The 20385-nt window shown below is 38.6% G+C and overlaps 7 protein-coding genes across 7 annotated transcripts; 5 read left to right on the top strand and 2 right to left on the bottom strand.

Annotated features, from left to right (window-relative positions):
- Window positions 1-22: 22 nt before the first annotated feature.
- PGA4 (1,3-beta-glucanosyltransferase) lies at window positions 23-1363 on the bottom strand (the record flags this gene model as incomplete). Its single annotated transcript, XM_043194731.1, has 1 exon — window positions 23-1363. The coding sequence occupies one exon, from the start codon at window positions 1361-1363 to the stop codon at window positions 23-25; it is 1341 nt and encodes a 446-aa protein (XP_043050482.1).
- A 3525-nt stretch (window positions 1364-4888) lies between these two features.
- KQ657_004045 (uncharacterized protein) lies at window positions 4889-6631 on the top strand (the record flags this gene model as incomplete). The annotated part of the gene is made up of 1 exon (XM_043194732.1): window positions 4889-6631. The coding sequence occupies one exon, from the start codon at window positions 4889-4891 to the stop codon at window positions 6629-6631; it is 1743 nt and encodes a 580-aa protein (XP_043050483.1).
- A 549-nt stretch (window positions 6632-7180) lies between these two features.
- Window positions 7181-8962, top strand: KQ657_004046 (uncharacterized protein; the record flags this gene model as incomplete). The annotated part of the gene is made up of 1 exon (XM_043194733.1): window positions 7181-8962. One exon carries the CDS (start codon window positions 7181-7183, stop codon window positions 8960-8962), a length of 1782 nt encoding a protein of 593 aa, XP_043050484.1.
- A 2378-nt stretch (window positions 8963-11340) lies between these two features.
- Window positions 11341-13074, top strand: DIP5 (Dip5p; the record flags this gene model as incomplete). Its single annotated transcript, XM_043194734.1, has 1 exon — window positions 11341-13074. The coding sequence occupies one exon, from the start codon at window positions 11341-11343 to the stop codon at window positions 13072-13074; it is 1734 nt and encodes a 577-aa protein (XP_043050485.1).
- A 2631-nt stretch (window positions 13075-15705) lies between these two features.
- KQ657_004048 (RTA1 domain-containing protein) lies at window positions 15706-17034 on the top strand (the record flags this gene model as incomplete). The annotated part of the gene is made up of 1 exon (XM_043194735.1): window positions 15706-17034. The coding sequence occupies one exon, from the start codon at window positions 15706-15708 to the stop codon at window positions 17032-17034; it is 1329 nt and encodes a 442-aa protein (XP_043050486.1).
- A 622-nt stretch (window positions 17035-17656) lies between these two features.
- SET6 (Set6p) lies at window positions 17657-18760 on the top strand (the record flags this gene model as incomplete). Its single annotated transcript, XM_043194736.1, has 1 exon — window positions 17657-18760. One exon carries the CDS (start codon window positions 17657-17659, stop codon window positions 18758-18760), a length of 1104 nt encoding a protein of 367 aa, XP_043050487.1.
- Window positions 18761-18765: 5 nt separating this feature from the next.
- On the bottom strand, window positions 18766-20310 carry KQ657_004050 (uncharacterized protein; the record flags this gene model as incomplete). The annotated part of the gene is made up of 1 exon (XM_043194737.1): window positions 18766-20310. One exon carries the CDS (start codon window positions 20308-20310, stop codon window positions 18766-18768), a length of 1545 nt encoding a protein of 514 aa, XP_043050488.1.
- Between the last annotated feature and the right edge of the window lie 75 nt (window positions 20311-20385).

The raw sequence follows: 20385 nt of genomic DNA on the forward strand, positions 1-20385 counted from the left end.
GATATATATATATATAGTATTCTTATAATACGAAGTAATTCACCAATGCACTGACGATAACAGTCATGATAGTTGGATAAGTAAAGGCACCAACAGCATCGTTCTTCTTTGAAGAGGAGGATGAACTTGAAGAGGAGCCAGAAGATGAGGAACCGGCAGAAGTGGTTTCAACCCAAGACTTGGATGATGCAGAAGTACGAGAAGAGGCCTTCAGTAACAGAGAAGAAGCTTGTGAAACAAGGAATTGATTCATAGTACAAGCCCATTGAGTACTGGCATTATAACCACCACCTTGAGGTTCAATTTCCCCATAGATCATCATTTCACCATATTGTGGAGTATCAGGAATCACATTAGTTGAGTTCCAATCTGCTCCAAGTTCAGGACAAGTAGAATAAACACCATTTTGTTTGTATCCACCGTCACCCAGAGGATCGGCAGTGGAGTTGAACTTGGCAGCCAAATTGGTGAAATCCTCCAACAATTCAACACTATCACCACTAAGTTCGACCAAACCATAGTTGTTCTTTTCTTCCGAGTATTCGTACGCAAGACCACCAGAGAACACAGCACTCATATCCGTTGAATAAAGAGACTCTACTTCGTTCCATAATCTTGGTCTTTGGGTGTTACAACCGAATTCAGAAAAGAATAAAGGAATGGAATAGTTACCGAATTCTTCAACCTTTTTATCGTAACCGGAAATGGTGAAGGAGGAAGCCCGGCCACACCAGGAGTAATCGTTGAATCCAAACATATCGACTCTGGCCATCGAATCATTGCCACAGTTGAAGAAGTTGGCGGTGTCCAATCTGATTTCATCGATGTCAGCAGCGGAATAGCCCACGGGGATTTGTCTTAACCCTCTTTGGTATAAAAAGTTCTTCATATCTCTAACCACGGCTTTAACATAAGGTGCAGTGTTAGAAGTACCAGCTGTGTTGATAACTTCATTGGCAGCAAAGAATCCCAATACATTATCGTATTCAGCAAACATCTTCACTGTAGCAAACACTTGTTCCAAGTACATCCCGTTATAAGAACATTCTGGATCTGATCTACTGATAGAAGCATCTGGAATATTAACATCCAATAAAAGATAAATCCCAGCATCAGCTAAGGCTGCCATACATTCATCATGATCAGCGGTATTATCGACAGAATAAACTCTAATGGTGTTGATTCCCAACTCCTTGAAATAGGTGATATCTCTTTTGCAGATTTCAGGATCAGATAAGGGGTCGCTTAAATCAGATGAGCCACCTGGTTGGTAAGCTACACCTTTAATATAGAAACGAGTGTCACCCACAAAGAACGCATTACCCTTGACCGTGACAGGATCAAGAGCTAAGGTGACGGACATCACACTCAATAAAAGAGTAACCAACGAACCCCACATAATAGTCAATAGTTCTCTTTTTATAAGTACTCTTTATATAAGCCCTCTTTATTCAAGTACTCGTTATTCGATAAGTTCACTTTACTGTAGTAGTCTGTAGTGCACTATGATCTGTTACAGTTTATGTGCGAAAGGGAACGAATGGAAAGCAAAGAAAGAGTAAACGTTTTTAAACTTCTTCAAACTAAATTTTAATTAAAGAAACTTACTGCTACATAAATATATAGAAACAAGCACAAGACCATTCCAAAGCCAAGATTCATTATGAACCAATACACTAAAGCCTTATATCCACTCCTTGTAAGCCTCATTGATATTTGTTTACTGAAGTTCGTCACTCCTATTGTGATTTTAAAATTTTTGTGCGTGGTTCGCGAACATTTTGGTTGTGTACAGGAAATTTGGAAGAGGTTGGCTCTTTTATGCTTATGTTCATAAAGTGCTTATGTATGAGAATACCTGGTTATGTAAGCACGTTGTGCACAGTAGAGGGAAGGCATGAATTATGAAAGTATGTATGGACGTATATATTTACGAGTGTAAGCGTTTATACTAGTGAATCAGTTTCTTTATGTAAGTATATCTTTTTTTTTTTTTAGGTATATATTTATGCCAGCGTTATTTGAATCATTGAGCCAGATGAACATTATAAACGCGACTTCATTTGTTTCTTCCTCCTTCCCACTTTGTACTTAACTCGTCTTGCACTTTTCTTGGTTGGAATTCTTAAACTCTTGATTGTACTCAACTCAGCCAAGTTCTAGTTAATTTCGTTTATGCCAGGGTACTGACATATGCTAAGAAATGTCGTCAATATGAACCAATGATCTTTGGTTTTTAACGGATCGGAACTCCTTTCCACAATGTGGAAACTTCATCAACGCGATTTGTTCAATACTAAAAGAAGAAATAGTGCTTTTTACCAGTGTTTAACGGTTAATAGGGGGTTTGGTGTACAACTCGGAGTTATCTTTGTGCCAGTCACCAACACTAAAATTCTCTGATCTTTTGATCTTAGGTTTCCTAATGTAGAGCCTTGTTTTCTTCCTATTCCTTGAGACCTTCCTTATAATATGTATGTTGAGTTGAGTTGGGAGTATCTGGAAGTTGATAATAACCTTAAGTTAATTACACATCCCAGTATTTGCTTCTTACGGTTTCACAACTTTAAACCATTGCAATTTGTTAATGAAAGATGATCTCTTCTAAGGTCGCGTTCAAATGAAGAGCTTCGTTGGAAAATCTCCTAAATGCACCCGAACTAATCTCCATTGACTTATAGCTTCAATTAGCTTAACTCTCAATCGAGATACGTTCACTACTAATGTTTGCGGTTTAATAATATACGGCATATTACATTATTAGATGGCCTAACTTCATACTATATGATTCCTCCACGGAGTTGAATGGAATGTCAAATGAAGAAAGCTGTGATTCAAATCTCGATATGTTAACGCCTTTGACCAATAGCAATAGAGAAACATAATTTTCACATCTAGAAGCTCAGTAAACATATATAAAGTGCATAGTTACAGTTCAAATAGAACTAATTGATGACACCGAGTAATGCCTACTTCCCGAACAGCTAGTATATGAAGTAAAAAGATGTTATCACCATAAGGTGAAAACTCAATACATCTGAAATTGCTAGATTATCACCAAATAACCCCAATTCTTAATTTATCAGACTTTTAAGGACTAATCCAGCCGCTTGTTAACAAAAGCCTACGTCAATTGCACATGGCTTAGAATCAACCAGATATGAATTTTATACAAGATAAGCAAACTTCATCGGATAAGATATATGAGCCCGGACCGAGCCTCACCTTAGTGCGAATGTTAGTTGCGTTTAAGTAATGGCGCATTCAACGTAAGCTACATGGTCCACTTGACCCTGATTCCGGCAGTGGTTGCGAAATAAGTAATATTAAAAACGGCCTCTTCAACCCCCTTCAAACAGGACGGAATAGCAACGGAATTTTGACCAAATAGGAACCCATCCGATACAACTTTCAACAGCTTGTAATAGACGTTTGATGGTGTAACCGTGAACGGTAGAAGTGTCAGATAAGGAATAGTGTACAGCATGAAGCTTATGTAATTCTACAATTATAGAAATCATCTTAATAGAATCGCAAAATTCATGATATCAAATTCGTATAGAACTATCATATTAGACGCAAGAAATTAAGAATACCCCTCTTATTATCTGACTATAATTCATTGACGTTCTTGAGCTGCCAAATGCTTATCGGTGACTCAAAATTCCGTTACGCATATTGATCTAATAGGAAACCAACCTATGTATGGAGTTAGTCGGATAGCCGAATCCCTATGTTGTTGACACCCAACCGGTATACTATTTATCTATTGACATGTTATCAGAAGACCTATGAGATGTTTTAGTTCAAAGATGAGCCTCGGAGCCGCTAACCAACACCCGACCCTCATGCAAAATAAGTTTACACTTTATCCCTTTTGTGATATACGAGGGTAGAACCGAGGACCAATTGAGTTTTATCCGAGAGTGAGAACAATGTCACCACGAGTGCCAAGATTTCTGTTCGCATATTCTGTGTAGTTGCCCCGGAATCTTTAACGTTGTTATCAAATGTTAGATAATCGTTATCTTTCCCTGAACAAAATTAACCTGCTACTACCAAGTACAATCGGAAACCGCTAACATTCGAATACCAAAAGTCGATCGAAAAGTTTCCAATCATTAGAGTCAATTATCTCTGGGATAACAACTTTTTTTTGGTCGACACCGGATCGGGCCAAGATTTGCGCGCCATGCTGATGGCCAATCAGGTGCACATTTGATTTCTATTTCTTAACTGTGTTCACCACCACCAAAGTGAAATGTGGAGAAACATGAATGACCAGATAAAAGCTTAAGAGGTGAAAAACTAAGGCACATCTATAGCAATAAACAGAAGAAGGAAAGCTTAGAAAAACGAATACCCTTATAAGAAAATATATACTGTTCATCATCTACATGGGTATGGGTGAATAAGCGATAGTTTTGTAATAGCCTTGAGAATTAAGTACATAAAATCAATTTGATGGTTCCCTCGGTGACTAAAACGGCACTTGACCCCGGTTCCGAGGACTGATTTGTGAGGATGATAAATTGTACTACTGATTACGTCTATGTATAGGAAACGGCTAAGAACCCGCTAACAAAAGCATCTTCTACGTAACACAAAACCAACTTTTCCTAGGATCAAGCTTCACACACCTCCGCCATACTTCTTAATGTATGTAGGCTTAATGTTCAATAATTAATACTCCTCTTATCAACTAAGCCCTTTTTTGTATTGGGTTTCTACTTCCATATTCCGTTTCCCATTATAGATAGCAATTTTGTGTACGGTTGGGGTCCCGAATCATTTCAGTAAAGCCATGTACTATTTAAGTAGGGTTACAACTGCATCTTTGACGCATACTTCCCCTATAATTTTATATGTTGCATCATCCAGTTGAATCATGAGTGACAAGAAGTGCCCTTATTCGGTAAGTATCACTGAGGACAACACCAGCGACCCAGATCCAGAGAAAATTGCTCATGTCATCTCCAATCTTGAAGGTGAAACTGACTTCAAAGATTTCGATGATAAGTTCAACCCTGATGAATATGGTCAAACAAAGCGCAAGCTTTCTTCAAGACACATGTCTTTGATGATCATTGGACAATCCATTGGTACCGGTTTATACATTGGTTTGTCGACTCCGTTAGTCAGTGCTGGTTCATTAGCGCTTTTCATTGGGTTCTTAACTTGGGCTGTGCTTATGATTTGGCCATTAATGCAAGCGGTGGGTGAAATGTGTTGTTACTTGCCTCTCAGAGGTGCATTTGTTCATTTTTCTGCTCGTTGGGTCGATCCAGCCTTAGGGTTTGCGGCTTCGTTAATTTACTTTTACACCTCTGCGATGTTCGTTTGCTTGGAAGCTACTGCTTTCGCAGGTGTTATTGCATATTGGAGACCTGATATCAACCCTGGTGTGTGGATATCTATTTGTATTGTATCTTATGTAGCCTTTAATGTTTTTGGTGTTAATTGGTATGGAGAAATTGAATTTTATTCCTCCATGCTTAAAGTCTTGTTAATTGTCGGATTAATGTTGTTCTCATTGATCTCTATGTGTGGTGGTAATCCAAAGGGAGATGCCTATGGATTTAGCAACTGGGCTAAGGGTGGGTTGATAAAGGAATATCTTGCCGAAGGTGGATGGGGTAGATTATCTGCCTTTTGGTCTGTCATGTTGTATGCTGCCTTTTCTTGTGGTGGCCCTGACTTATTGGCTGTTTGCTCTGGTGAAGCTAGAGTACCAAGAAAGACCATTGCTTTGGGTGCAAAGAGATCTTACATCCGTATCTACTTGTTTTATTTTGGTGGTATCTTCTTCATGAACTCTCTTTGTGCTTCTAATAATCCTACTTTACTTGATGCAAAAAAGTCTGCCTCTGCTGGTGTTGCTGCCTCGCCGTGGGTTATTGGTATTCGTGATGTTGGCGTTAAGGGGTTGGATTCTTTGGTCAATGCTATTGTTATGACTTCTGCTTGGTCTTGTGGTAATGGTTTCTTTTATGGTGCAACCAGAACCTGTTACTCTGCTGCATTGGCTGGATATTTACCTCGTATGCTCTGTAAGTGTTTGCCTAATGGTTCTCCAATTGCTGCTGTTCTTTTGGTGTTTGCAATTTCCTTGTTGTCGTTCTTGTCCGTTACAAATTCTACTGGTGAAGTACTTTTATGGTTTATTAACTTGTCAACCACTGGTATTTTATGTACGTATTTGTGTTTGTGGTGGTGTTACTTTAAGTTTAAGGCAGCCATGAAAGCGCAGGGCCATGACATGAAGAGTAAAGATTATCCCTACTTTAGGGCTCCAAGATTTGTTCACCCATACATGACATACTTGGCAGTTTTCCTCAATGCAAGTGTGTTATTCTTCAACGGGTACTGGGTTTTCTTCCCTGGCCAATTCTCCGTTGCAAACTTATTTACTTCCTACTTCGCTCCAGTTTTCTTTATTTGCTTGTTCATGTTCTGGAAGATCTTGAAGAAAACTCACTTTAGAACAAACGAAGAAGCCGATCTTACTACAGGAAAGGAAGCCATTGATCTTCAAGAAGAAATTGACATTCAAGAAGATGAGGCTCGTCCTCATAAACAAGGTACCTTCTGGAAAGTTTTACGCAAGATCACTGACTTCGTTTTCAATTAGAAGAGGGAGTACTACTCTATTATTTCAATTCTACTTATTGCCTTCATATATATTCTAATGTGTTCTTTATTGTTTGTGTTACTTCGGAATAATTTAGTAAGACACATACCCATTTAGTCTGGCCTTTGGTTGGTTAAGGACTATAATGTGTACCATAGTTATAGCTATTGTGGCCGTGTACAAACAACCAACACAATTTACTCTATCTGGACCTGTTGGCGGGTACTTTAAACTTGATACATAGAAGTCCACTGACAGCGACGTTTGAAAAATCTTAAGTACAATGTATCTCCACATATATATGCAGGGCGGCTCATATGCAATGATATGCATATAGGAACGTGCTATAGATTATTTTATAGATTGTTCGATGCTTAGCCGTTTCTTCTTTGGGCCTTTTGTGTTCAAATGAGTTGATTGTATTAAGGTCGATTGCCACATTAAATTTTTCAATGCATCTCCTTCCTGATCTCGTTGTCACGTACTCCTCCTCTTCTTCTTCACCAAGTCTACGGCTTTCTCACCTCAATATAAACCTTAATCTCTGCCATGCTTTGGCTACGAGAGTCTAAACGCGTAATCTTTGATCCTGGTGCTATAGTCAATGGTTCTACCACCACAGCAACAGATGGTACTCACTATAACGAGGATAAGATTTCAACCTGTGACCCTGAAGTTTTGACATTGGATGAGAGAACAAGATTCAAAGATTTCCAAGATGACTTCAACCCACTGAAAAATGGTGAAGTCAAACGTAAACTTTCTTCAAGACATATGACGTTGATGATCTTAGGTCAATGTATTGGAACAGGATTATTTGTAGGATTAGCTGCCCCTTTAGTATATGGTGGTTCGTTGGCCCTTTTCTTGGGGTTCGTAGCTTATGCTGTTTTAATGATTTGGCCGTTGATGCAATGCGTGGGGGAAATGTGCTGCTACTTACCATTAAGAGGAGCTTTTGTTCACTTTTCAGCTCGTTGGGTAGATCCAGCATTAGGATTCGCAGTTTCCATAATGTACTTTTACACTTCCACAATGTATATCTGCTTAGAAGCAGTTGCGTTTGGTGGTATCATAGCTTATTGGAAACCAGATATTAACTCAAGTGTATGGATCACCCTTTGTCTCATATCTTATGCTTTATTAAATGTATGGGGTGTCAACTGGTACGGAGAAATTGAATTCTATTCTTCCTTAGCCAAGGTCTTGTTAATTATAGGATTAATGTTGTTCTCATTGATCTCTATGTGCGGCGGCAACCCAAAAGGAGAGGCCTATGGTTTTAGCAATTGGCCCAAAGGCGGGTTGGTGAAGGAATACCTTGCTACTGGTGCATGGGGCCGACTATCTGCGTTCTGGATGGTGATGATCTACGCAGCACTAAGTTGTGGAGGACCTGATTTACTAGCAATTTGTGCTGGTGAAGCCAGAAGACCTCGCCATACAATTTCATTAGGTGCTAGAAGGACTTATATTCGAATTTATTTATTCTATTTTGGTGGTATCTTTTTCATGAACACCCTCTGTGCTTCAAATAACAAAGATCTACTTGTTTCATTGTCTACCTCAGAAGGTGCAACAGCCTCTCCTTGGGTCATTGGCATTAAAAGTGTTGGTGTCCACGGTTTGGATTCCATGATCAATGCTGTAATATTGTCATCCGCATGGTCGTGTGGGAATGGCTTTTTTTATGGATCCACGAGAACAGCTTATTCTGCATCTTTGGCAGGATATTTACCTCGAATATTCTCCAAATGCTTGTCTAATGGTACACCTATTACGGCTGTGATTTTGGTGTTTTGCCTCTCAGGTTTGTCATATTTGGCTGTGGGGTACTCCTCTTTCACCGTATTTCAATGGTTTATCAATCTAAGCTCAACGGGTATTCTATGCACTTACTTGTGCATATGGATCTGCTTCTTTAGATTTAGAGCAGCCATGAAAGCTCAAGGAAAAGACATTGATAGTCCTGATTATCCGTATTTCAAGGCACCATGGTTTGTTCATCCATTTATGTCGTATTTCGGATGCTTCTTCAATGCTGCTGTGCTATTCTTCAATGGGTATTGGATATTCTTACCTGGCCAGTTCTCAGTAACGAATTTATTCACTACATACTTCTCTACTGTCCTCTTTGTCGTGCTCTACTTTTCCTGGAAGTTTATCAGGGGTACCAGCTTCAAGTCAAGCACAGAGGCAGACATTACTACTGGGAAGGCAGCCATTGATTTTCAGGAAGAATTAGAAATTGAAGAAGATAGAAAAGCAAAGGAAAATCTCGGGAAACGTTGGAAATATGGTTACAAGGTTTATGATTTCTTATTTACATGATAATAGTCTTAATAGGGCAAAGTATAATTTCTAAATGATGAGCATTTAATTAAACTGCTAATGTCACCTTAATACGTTCAAATAATCCCCGGCCCCGGATTGACACTCAATATATTGTTCTGGAAGGGTACTGTGAAAACTTTTGCAGCCTCATATCATATGTAAGATAGTTTGGCTGATTTACACAAAATAAAAACGTAATTAACAATATCAATTAAACACTTCCAACCTTTCGCAATAACTCCAGTCGGAGAGTTTCCGATGTCATTTGTTCAATCAAGATAGTCAATCACATTGATGACTGCCTACGCAAACAAAATGAATCATTACGGAATATTACGGATGAATTTTCACTGGTGGAGATAATGCTTTAAGCATTTTCTCATATCGGACACTTAATTATCGGGATCCCTTTTATCAGGAATACCTCTCAATACCGGACATCCAAAGCCGCTCATTAACGGAACACTGATCTTAAGAATCACACTAATAAATTCAAGAAACTCAGATACATCTTGGTGATTGTCTAATCCGCCAACTGATGTATGAACAGGAGGAATGCGCAGTAACAACCCCCCTTCAACTACAAGCACCGTAAATTAGACCAAACCTCAGGGCTTTTATTTTCCCATACTGTAGACAAGATAAAGAAGAATTCCTGTTTATTATTGTTATCTCTAAAATTTTCGAAATCAGCAAACACACGACTATTTAAGGCTTGTGCCTATTTTTGGTATGAAAGATAAGAGTGTCTTTCCTGGCTTTGCATGCTCATCATGATTATCGTATCGTATTTCCCGTATTTCCTAACTCAATTAGTTATATCATATAATGAATTATGAATAGATTCATCGCAAATTTTGCAAGATTGCTGACACGGATACTGCCACCTTCATGATACTTTCGGGTACATTTTAGGTAAGCAGATAATAGTACCAACATACAATCCTACATATGATAACTACGAGGGACCAAAAAAAATGTCTGCTGAGTAAAAAGTACTTTTTCCACGATACGATAAATAATTGTCATGAATTTCCTAAAGCATAATATTTTACGTCAGCGGGAACAGTAACAATCCATGGGTATCATAAATTCTATCCGATGCCAACCACATTTAATAGTCCGAGGGCACTGTAACCATTTTTTCCGGAAAGCAAATGCCTTCCACCTTATCTTGTAACTGTAACTGGGAAGAAAAAGAGCATTGCCAGAAGTCTTGGCTATCTTAAGCGTAAGGCGTTCTAAATTATGCCCAGCAAATTGCTTTCAGGCTACAAATATATAGAGGCTCTTTTTGCACGTCAAAGAACAACATGCAGCCATAAAAGCCCAGAAGGAAGCTTTTTTCTTGGTATCGTATCTTACGTACAGTCCAAATTTATTACGACAAATTTACAGTGCTGTAAACATGGAAAACTTTGTCTTAAAATATGGAAAGTCGAACTAGTAGACAATTGAAGGGATTGTGAGTGTCATAAAAATCTAAGCATTTTTGGAGGTTTAATTGAGAAACAGAAATATGGTGATTGTTTTGATAGGTAGAGAATACCAACTGTTCCGTTAAACATGGAATACTAAGCTCTTTCTGGAAGTCTTCACTTTGAGACATGATCAACAAGCATACGGCAATTGGATAAGAACTATGACGGATTTTTGGGCCTTTCTCTTACGAAGAACAAAGTACGGATGTAAAAAATGCTTGACCTATGTCAAAAAACAAGAAAATTCTCTATGGCGCTACCAAGAGAGTTGAGTAATGATGCGGCGTATTGTTTATTATCGTTTATGTACCCCTCTTGATTCATGACATTTATTTATGACATTGGCTGCGAAAGGTTGAGGCGTCTTTAAAGTGAACCCAGACAAATCAGACAGAATTATCTATGACCGGCACATACATGCTTCTTGTAAGCGAAAACTAATGCAGACAACTTGAGCAAAGAAAATGTTGTTTAATCTCAGCTGAGAGTATAATGCTTTGAAACTGTTAAAGTTTTGGTGGCTTATACGCACTTCCCCCGTTGGCTAATTCCAGAGATAATGTAAGATGACATTCCTGAATAGGCTCAGTTTAACCATTGATGCATTGTTGACTTATTTGGTGTCAGCGCTTAAAACAAATTATAATTGGTTAAGCAACACCTTTGGTCAATGCAAGCGACAGACAACTTCACAATCAGAAATGCATATCAGTCTCCTTGCACGGCAACGGCTCTATCTCTTGCTGTCAGCATTTCACTATCACTTGCGGGGTCAACCGATAAATTTGACCTCAAGAGAGATACGATTATAAAAACATCTTTATCCCTCCCTCTGACAATTTTTGTCTGTATTTTAAAAGTTTATCATTATACCATAAAATAATATACATAAGAATGGGTCACGATCTCGAGAAGACCCTTTCGACGCGTTCCAATGTGTCTCAACTCTCAAGACATACACAAGATTATGATCTATATGTGGCCAAGTCCGACCCCGGTGCTGCCCTTAATGAACAGGATGGACATCAATTAAGAAGAGCCTTAGATGCTAGACATGTTACTATGATTGCCATTGGTGGTGCTTTGGGTACTGGTTTGTTAATTGGTACTGGTTCTGCATTGAGAGTTGCTGGTCCTGGTGCTATCTTGATTGCTTATGCACTTATCGGGTTCACAGTGTTTATGGTTATGTCTGCATTAGGTGAAGTTGCTACCTTTATTCCATTGAATGGGTTCGGTAACTATTGTCAGCGTTACGTTGATGACGCCTTGGGATATGCTTGTGGTTACGTTTACTTGTTTAAATATTTGATTTTACCAGCCAATCAAATGGTTGCTGGTTCCCTTACTGTTCAATACTGGGTGTCGAAGGAAAAGATGAACCCTGGGATTTGGATCACCATTTTTTTGGCCATTATCACTACTGTCAACATGTTGGGTGTCAGATTCTTTGGTGAAATTGAGTTCTGGTTGTCCACATTGAAAGTCCTTACTTGTCTTGGTTTGATCTTATTGATGTGGATAATTGCTCTTGGTGGTGGTCCAACTCACGATAGAATTGGGTTCAGATACTGGAAAGATCCAGGTGCTTTCTTGGAATACACAGACTCAAAAAAGCATTTGCATATCAGCGGTTCCTTGGGGAGATTTGTTTCATTTGTTTCTGTGTTGGTAACAGCTGTTTTCGCTTATTTGGGTTCCGAATTGTGTGCTATTACCTTCACTGAATGTGCTAGACCAAGAAAAGCAATTCCAAAGGCTATTAAAATGACTTTCTACCGTATCTTGGTGTTTTACGTTTTGGCTATCTTCTTCCTTGGTATGTGTGTTTCTCCAAGGGATCCATTATTGTTGGATGCTTCCGGTAGCACTGCTTCTGCTTCCCCTTTCGTTATTGCTATTAAGAATGCAAAGATCCACGGGTTGGACCATGTGATTAATGCTTGTATCTTGTTATTTGTCTTATCTGCTGCTAACTCCGATATGTACATTGCTTCAAGAACCATTTATGGGTTGTCAGTTGCTGGTTATGCTCCTGCCTTTTTCACTAAAACCAACAAGTTGGGTGTTCCATACTATGGTATTGCCTTGTCCTTCTTGTTCTCCCTTTTGGCTTACATGACTGTTTCGTCATCATCTTCTCAAATTTTTAGCTACTTTGTTAATGTGGTTTCCTTAACTGGTTTACTTGCTTGGACTTGTATCTTGATTATTCATCTCAGATTTATGAGTGCTTTGAAAGCTCAAGGTATCCCAAGGTCTTCCTTGGCCTACAAGTCTCCTTTTCAACCTTATGGTACTTATGTTGCCTTGACCATTTGTGTTCTTGTCATTTTCCTTAAGAACTTTACTGTTTTCCTCGGTCATCCATTCCTTTACAAATCATTTATCACTGGTTACATTGTTCTTCCAGTCTTCCTTTTGATGTTTGCTGGCTGGAAGATCTACAAGAAAACCCACTGGCTTAAATCCTCGGAATGTGACTTGGACACCTATAGAGACGTCATTGATGCCGAAGAAGAAGAATTTGCTGCTGAAGAAGCTGAAAGAAAAGCTCGCAGAGCCGCTGAAGGTATTAGATATGATAAGGAATGGTTCTATGAAAAATTCCTTGGTTGGCTATTCTAAAAGCCTACTTATTATTATACCTTTCACTTCAATGTCGCGTGATTTTATTTATACTTTAATGTTCATTTAGTACATGGTAATTATGTACTGGTATTTTAGACTCCATCCAATGTAATTAATATCATAAATTTAATTTCCATTGTAGCAAGCTTAATCTATCCTTCGAATAGATTAAGCCGTAAAGTGGCATTTGCCATTTTTGTATGTACTGTGGAACATTCCATACGAGCTACAGCGAAAACCGTCATTACTTCGGGAGCTAGGCTCTGTTCAAGAAGTGCCTCCGCAATCGTCGTCCTTCAGTTCCAGATGAAAGCCTGATGAAGTGGGATTTTGCCATGCCCAATTAGGGATAACAAGCAGAAAAAGGAGCCTAATAGGATGAAATCCACTTCATTTAGCCCTTAAGAAACTTCATAATGAGAGTCTCCAAACAGAGGGCCATGGCAACAAGATCAGTATAGGTTAAAAGCAACGTTGAAATAGTCGTCTCTACCCAAAATTTATCACGGTTGCAAAATAAGCGGAAGAATCTACAGGAACGGAGGCTTACTCAAATTTGTTCTCCCATCAGCCCCGGAATACCACAATAGATATAGAAAAAGGTCACAATCACGGAAGAAGAAAGAGTACCCTGAGTCGGGACAAATGAATTTGATGAGATGGCGAGTAGTTTCAAATGGTTTTCGCCAGCCAATAGAGGCACGAGGTTTCAGGCTGCCACTGTGGCTGAATGATGACATCTGCCCTAGGATGATTTTTACTCAATAAGCAAAAGTGGAGGACTGTAGCCAAGCTGTCACCGCTACAGAACGAGGCCAAAATATTTTCATCACAAGCGTATCAATGATCAATTCAACCTGTTTAGCATGCGCTACTGAAATATAATGATAATTAAGTGTTTCCAACACTGTTTAGAGGTATTGGCCGGATTGATCGGTATATTTCATAAATTGTTTTCGATTTGATAAGATTCTCAACTGTGTTGCGGCCAAGGTTTTTTTTGGTTTGTTTTACGTAGTATTTCCGAGAGCTTTTGCGGCTGGAGGTTATGGGACTGACTGAGTTGGAGCGGTACTTTCCTTTTGGCAGTAGCTGAATACGATAACGCTGATATTGTCTGCGCTTTCTTACTGTCAGCGTCGACATAAAAAAAGGCTTTGTATTCTAATTTCTCCGACCACACTATTGATTCTTCGACTTAAGTATTATACGATTTGTTGAACGTGTGAGTAATGCAAATCAGGTCCTATCCAATTTGAAGTGGAAATGAATACCATCTTCTATTTTGAGGGAGAGCTGGGAATTGCGCTCCTCTATTTGAAAATTTTAAGGCTGCAATGCCATAATTAATAACTTCAACGTATTGTTTGGATCATACTTTGTGCAAGATTGGAGAATGAAGTTGCAATCGTATTTGATACCTCATTGGAGCTAGATGGTAACAAAGCCAATAAATTGATTGCAGGTGGCTTGAAAGCATAGTTAAGTGTCAACATCCGCTTCAGGAACTGATTACAGAGGGTGCCGAGTGGGATATATCCACTACGCAATATTTAGCCTAGCGGTGTGATGCAACCCCTTCCATATTGCTCAGAAAAGCTACCTGAAAAGCCTAGTATATGGAGGTGGTCGTTCAGCCGTGGTGAAAGCAGACTTAACCTTTTTAATTGAGTCTCATATCGGTGAAATGCAATGTTTTCCGTCATTGTGGTAGTATTGTAATATTGCACAGTAGTCTTTTGTTGTCAAGGATGTCCTATATCCCGTCAGACAAAGATACGCAAAGCAGCAATGTAAACAGTTCTATTATTAGCTGCAATGACATGGCACCTGTACACGGCGTGGGCGTAGTGGTTGACATCAAACACTTTATTACATAATTTCATAATCATACTGGAGCACAAACAAATTACACAGTTATAGTAATGCACACTTACCATACCCTACCTTAGATCAGTGGAATACAGCCATGTAACATGAATGCAGTCTTAAGATAAGCCTCTAAACAAGACGTAGCAAGCTCTCGTATCTTTCGTTGTATTTAAGAATCAAGTTATCAAAGTTGCGGCTAGTTCTGTAAACGCTCTAAATACAGTCTAGTTTATTTGCTTTAGTACTTCCTGGATATCACACTTTACGTTAGGTCAACTATATGCTGCCATAGATCTATTAGTATATACCATTACTATCAACTGTGCCATGAAGTATAGGCGGCATTAAGATAGGCGCTAGCCTTGCGGCTAAAACCCGTCGATTGATAACACAATAGTGAATATTAGCTTCGCCCGGTTGCAAGAATACGGACTTACGAGGGAAGCCATAACATTGTAGTATACCTAACACGGAGTTACTGGTAAAACAAACGTGTATCAAGAGGCGCTCCTGATCACTATCAGATCCTTAGCAACTATCATATGCCATAATGGCTCGTAAAGTTCCGCCCAACCAGAAAACCTCAGCTTCGCCGCCATTTAAGAGATTGGTGCATACGACTAAGCCTTAGTATTGTATTAAGTAGTTTCTGGCAATACAAAACAAAAGGATGTCTAATATATATATATATATAGCGGCACATATAACATTAATCACTATCAGCTTTTAAAGTAATTACAGTCAACATCAATTATCATGTCAGTATCCATAACAAACCCATTGCTATCTACTGGTTGGTCAGAATGGCTCGCATCCACAATACCTACCAAAACTACATTACTGACAATTACTGGAGACCCTTCTAGCTTAAGATCAGTAATTTCTTCAGCTGCTGCTCAAATTGCAGTCGAAACTAATTGGCAACCTTTAATGGATCTTTCACAATCCATTAGAGGTGCTCAAGCATCCTTAACCATCATGAGTGCTGAACTGGTATTGGCTACAGCAACAGATCAAATCGTTCTACTGCAAGCTACCAAAGCTATCTTCAATGCGACACTCAACTTAAAAGCCTTAGAATTCGACAACAACCCATATCACTACAATTTGAATAAGCCAGCTAATTTTATTTTTGCTGGTGTTTTTGGCTTGATATTTGCTTTCAACACTTTAATGGTCTTCAAATCAAGATATTGGTGGTACAATATAACCTTCTTTATTGGTTTTGGACTTGAAATTATTGGGTTTATTGGTAGAATCATGTCAATAAATGATATTACAACTAAAAATGCATATTTAGTTCAATATACCGGGTTAACTATTGCACCTGCTTTCATTATGGCTGGGTTCTATTTCCTATGTGCACAAGCGGTGGTTATTCATGGTAGAAGTTACTCAATATTGAAACCCTTATGGTATTCTTATTTGTTTATTACCACAGACATTTTATCTATCTTCATTCAGGCAGGTGGAGGTGCAGCTACTTCAATTGCTTATAACAACCATAAATCTACCAAAACGGGTACGAATATGATTTTAGGAGGTATAATCTTTCAATTAATTGCAATGACAATTTTCGTAGGATTATGGATTGATTTCTTGTTGCGGATCTTCTTCAAAGATAGTGCCAAGCTTGACAATTCAAACCCTTATAAAAAACGGTCCATTAAGAATTTTTTCAAATTATTATTGGGTACCCCATCAGCAAGGAGACATGCAAGAATTTCCTTGGACGGGTTCTATAATTCAAAATTCCAACACATTCGCTCAAGGCCCTTGTTCTATTGGTTCCCTTTGGCAATTACCGTCAGTGTCTTGGCCGTTTACATTCGGTGCATTTATAGAGTACTTGAATTGTCTCAAGGGTGGAGAGGTTATTTGATTACCCATGAAATTTATTTGTTGATTTTAGAGGCTTTAATGATGTCGATTGCCGGGTTGATCTTTATACCTTTCCATCCCTATTTTGTCTTTGGAAAAGTTAATGTTGTTAAATTGGCTGCCATTAAGAAGAAACTTGATGTTGATGAAAAGTCGGATCCACTCTTAGAAGAATCTAACCATCGTTTAAGGAGTTCCTTGTGAATGGTGACATTTATAGGAAGTCAAAGTTCCTTCGCGACTAGTTGAAATATCGAACAAAGAAGAACGTCGTATGGCTATCTGTTAGTGTCAATTATATGTACAATGGAACATATATACTTATAAATTATTTCAACTAAGACGGTTGATTCTCAAGGAGAGTAGCTTTATGGCTGTAAGCATGTGAAAAGTAAGGCTAAGCTGTATATATATGAATATATATGTCCCTTCATTTTATTGACATCTTAATCATAAACAACGTAAGCGTATGTGTGCTTATCAAGAACCTTATTCCGTAACTACTTTCAGTAAAAAGAACAAGGACGAATGGTATTTCATTTTAGGCTGCAAATTCCGTAACCAACAGATATTTTTACGAGATCTTCAAATCATCACTGAAAATGCCAAACCTGCATACCACCGCGATGAGACTAACATACGAAACTGAGATTTCGGCCATGTGGTTTACTTGTGGTACTATTAACAATAATTGTCACTTAAACAGTCATAAACGCTGCTACAAAAGCTATTGCAGGTACCTATTTGTAGTTGTCTGTTTATTTGTTTGAGAGTAAGATTTGTCTCCAACCGTGTTATCCGAATCGTGCGCATATCCAATACCATCATGTCAGCTTATACCTTATCACCGTATTTCAGAATTGATCAAACCAAGTACGGAGGCAGAGGTGCATTTGCCAATACTGAAAACGGGCACTCAATCCCTGAAGGAACAATAGTGTTGAGGGTTCCAAGACCTTTGAGCAGCTCAATTCAGCGAGAGTTTCGTAAAGAAGTTTGTCAGCATTGTTTCACTTTCCAAAACGGTAAGAACTTAAAGACAAGACTTACGGTTCCACTGATAAGCAAAACGATATCGTTGTACTTTTGTTCTTCCGCCTGTCTTAAAGAGTTCCAGAATTACGACGACTTGGGACTTTTAACAAGCATCTTGTTGGAGATAGAAAGGCATTATTCCAGTACTACGAGAGAATACGAGACTACTGAAGTAAAGTCAAATTTGACACAAGTATGGGGTCAACTTAACAAATGGTCAGAAACTTTGGCCAGAATGAAGCCATCAAAAAGATTGGCTGAAACTCCAGTTATAACTAATGATGAATACAGTGATCTAAAGTACACTGCAACAACCATCTTTGCATTATTTAAGTATCAAAAAAAAATAGGAATATTATCACCACAAACAAGCCATCAGTATATCCTGGAAATGAATGAACTAGAACATATGAGATTGGAATTGGGAATCTTTGAAACGTTGCAAAGCAATATCACGGAAAAGACACAAAGGTATCCATATTTAAGTACGGTTTATGGGAATATCTTTAAGTTTCTTAAAATCCATGCTCCCAACCAATTGCAACCATTTGTCACCACTGAAACTGTCGGTGCAATCATAGGAAGACATTTATCCAATGCATTTGGAATCTGGTGTCCTGACGAAGGAATTGACGAGTTCTTTGGCTTTGCTGTATATCCTCTGGCATCATTCTTCAACCATAGTTGTATACCTAATTTGAAAAGGGTCCGAACTCAGAGAGAAGTATACTTCATTACCACTAAGGAAATATTCAATCCCGATGAAGAACTATGCATCAACTATGGTAATTCCATTGAAGAAAACGTTCAAACAAGACAACTACTGCTTCGTGAGTGGTTCTTTGAATGTGGGTGTCCTCGTTGCACAACTGAACAAACTGAAGAGTGCACCTAAAAGTTCTAAGACATAGTGAAGTCGAATGGGTGAAAAAATTCCTTGAACTTTTCACATTCATGAGTCTCTCGATACACTGGTTGACGACATTTCTCCCAATATACCCTATTTGGTTTCAGGAGGAGATAGGCCAACACTCGCCTGGGGAATTGAAGATCAACAGTAGACTCTCCTTGGGAAGAAAGTGGTGCTATATATATTCTTTTGTTAATAGTAGCATTTTCATTATAATAGACTTTGAACAGTAGGTAGTCGGATTCATTAATGATCTTTGAATACGCTTCATCTTCCGTTGATTCGAACTCCTTGAATTCCAATGACTCATTCTTTGTGTATGTTTCATTATTGATCCTTGATTTCTCTTCTAAAACTTGGGAAAACCTAGATATTATTGATTCTGGTACTGGAAGGAATTGAACGCAGTGGTGGATGTTGTCCAGTCGAGAGATTTCAAAGAATATTAATCTATAATTTGGGTACTTGTCTTTGAATGCCTCCACTAAACTTGTTTCATACTTGATCATCTCCTGGTACACTTTGTTATCTTCAATTGTTGAATCTGGGCCTGTCAATTGCTTTAAAGAAGGTGTATGATCTATTGGGATTATCAAGGCATGCCCTGAAAATGGTAATTTGTTACTGGATTTGGTCAAAGGTCCTTTTGCTACTGTCATATAGCAATTTCCTCCGATGGATATGATCATATGAGTTTCGACCTTAGGATTGGACAAACAGAAATAACATTGATCTGGAGTGACAATTTTTCTCTTCTTCGTTTCAGTTTTTTCCTTTGGCTCTAGTTGTCTTTTAGTTGAAATAGGTTTCAACTCACCTTGTAACTCTAATTGTGGTTTGTCAAAGAATGGATTCTCTATGATTTGCAGAGGTTCAATGCTTGTAACCTCAGGACTAAGGTTAAAGGCATAAAACCATTTCTTGCCACTACCTTCTTGTCCAAGACTTATGAATCTTGTATAACTTGAATCTTCCCATACAAAAGGTTGAAGTTCCAAGAACTCTCCATCGTTATCCCCAACGCAAAAGTGGTACCTCGGCCGAATAAGTTTGACTATCTCGTCAACTTTACTACTTCCAAGCCCCAATCTTTGTTGATGATCTGCTATGGCGTTTGGCCAATTATACGTGACTAAAATGTCACAATCAACTGTGTCTCGTTTCTTGAGACTAGCAACTATTTCGCTGTCTTCGGATTCGTATTGTCCGTTAACGATACAAATCGTTATTCCAGTTTGAAGTTTGAGAAATGAATAACAGTCAGTTGATGCTATTAAATTAGGTATGATTTCCGCAAATGGCTCCCTCTCATTGCTATGTTCGGTAACAATATCAGAGAAGGAAGAAGAACCACTAGTAAAATATGTAGGTACTTCAAGTTTGGTCTTCGGAAGTTCCTCTATGACTGGCGGTATAACATCACCGAGTAAGATGATCGCATCGAATGGTCCATTCTTTTGATTCTGGGTGTTGGCTTTTTGAAGCACTTTGTCCAATGCCTTTGGATCTGGATTAAGAATCAAGAACTTTGCCATTTCGTATTTCAAAGTCAAATGTATACCAGCACAAGACCAGCACGCTAATATTATTATATTGGTGGACAAATTGGT

Source organism: Scheffersomyces spartinae, assembly GCF_019049425.1.
Source record: "Scheffersomyces spartinae strain ARV_011 chromosome Unknown scaffold_5, whole genome shotgun sequence".
NCBI classification, from domain to species: Eukaryota; Fungi; Ascomycota; class Pichiomycetes; order Serinales; family Debaryomycetaceae; genus Lizanozyma; species Lizanozyma spartinae.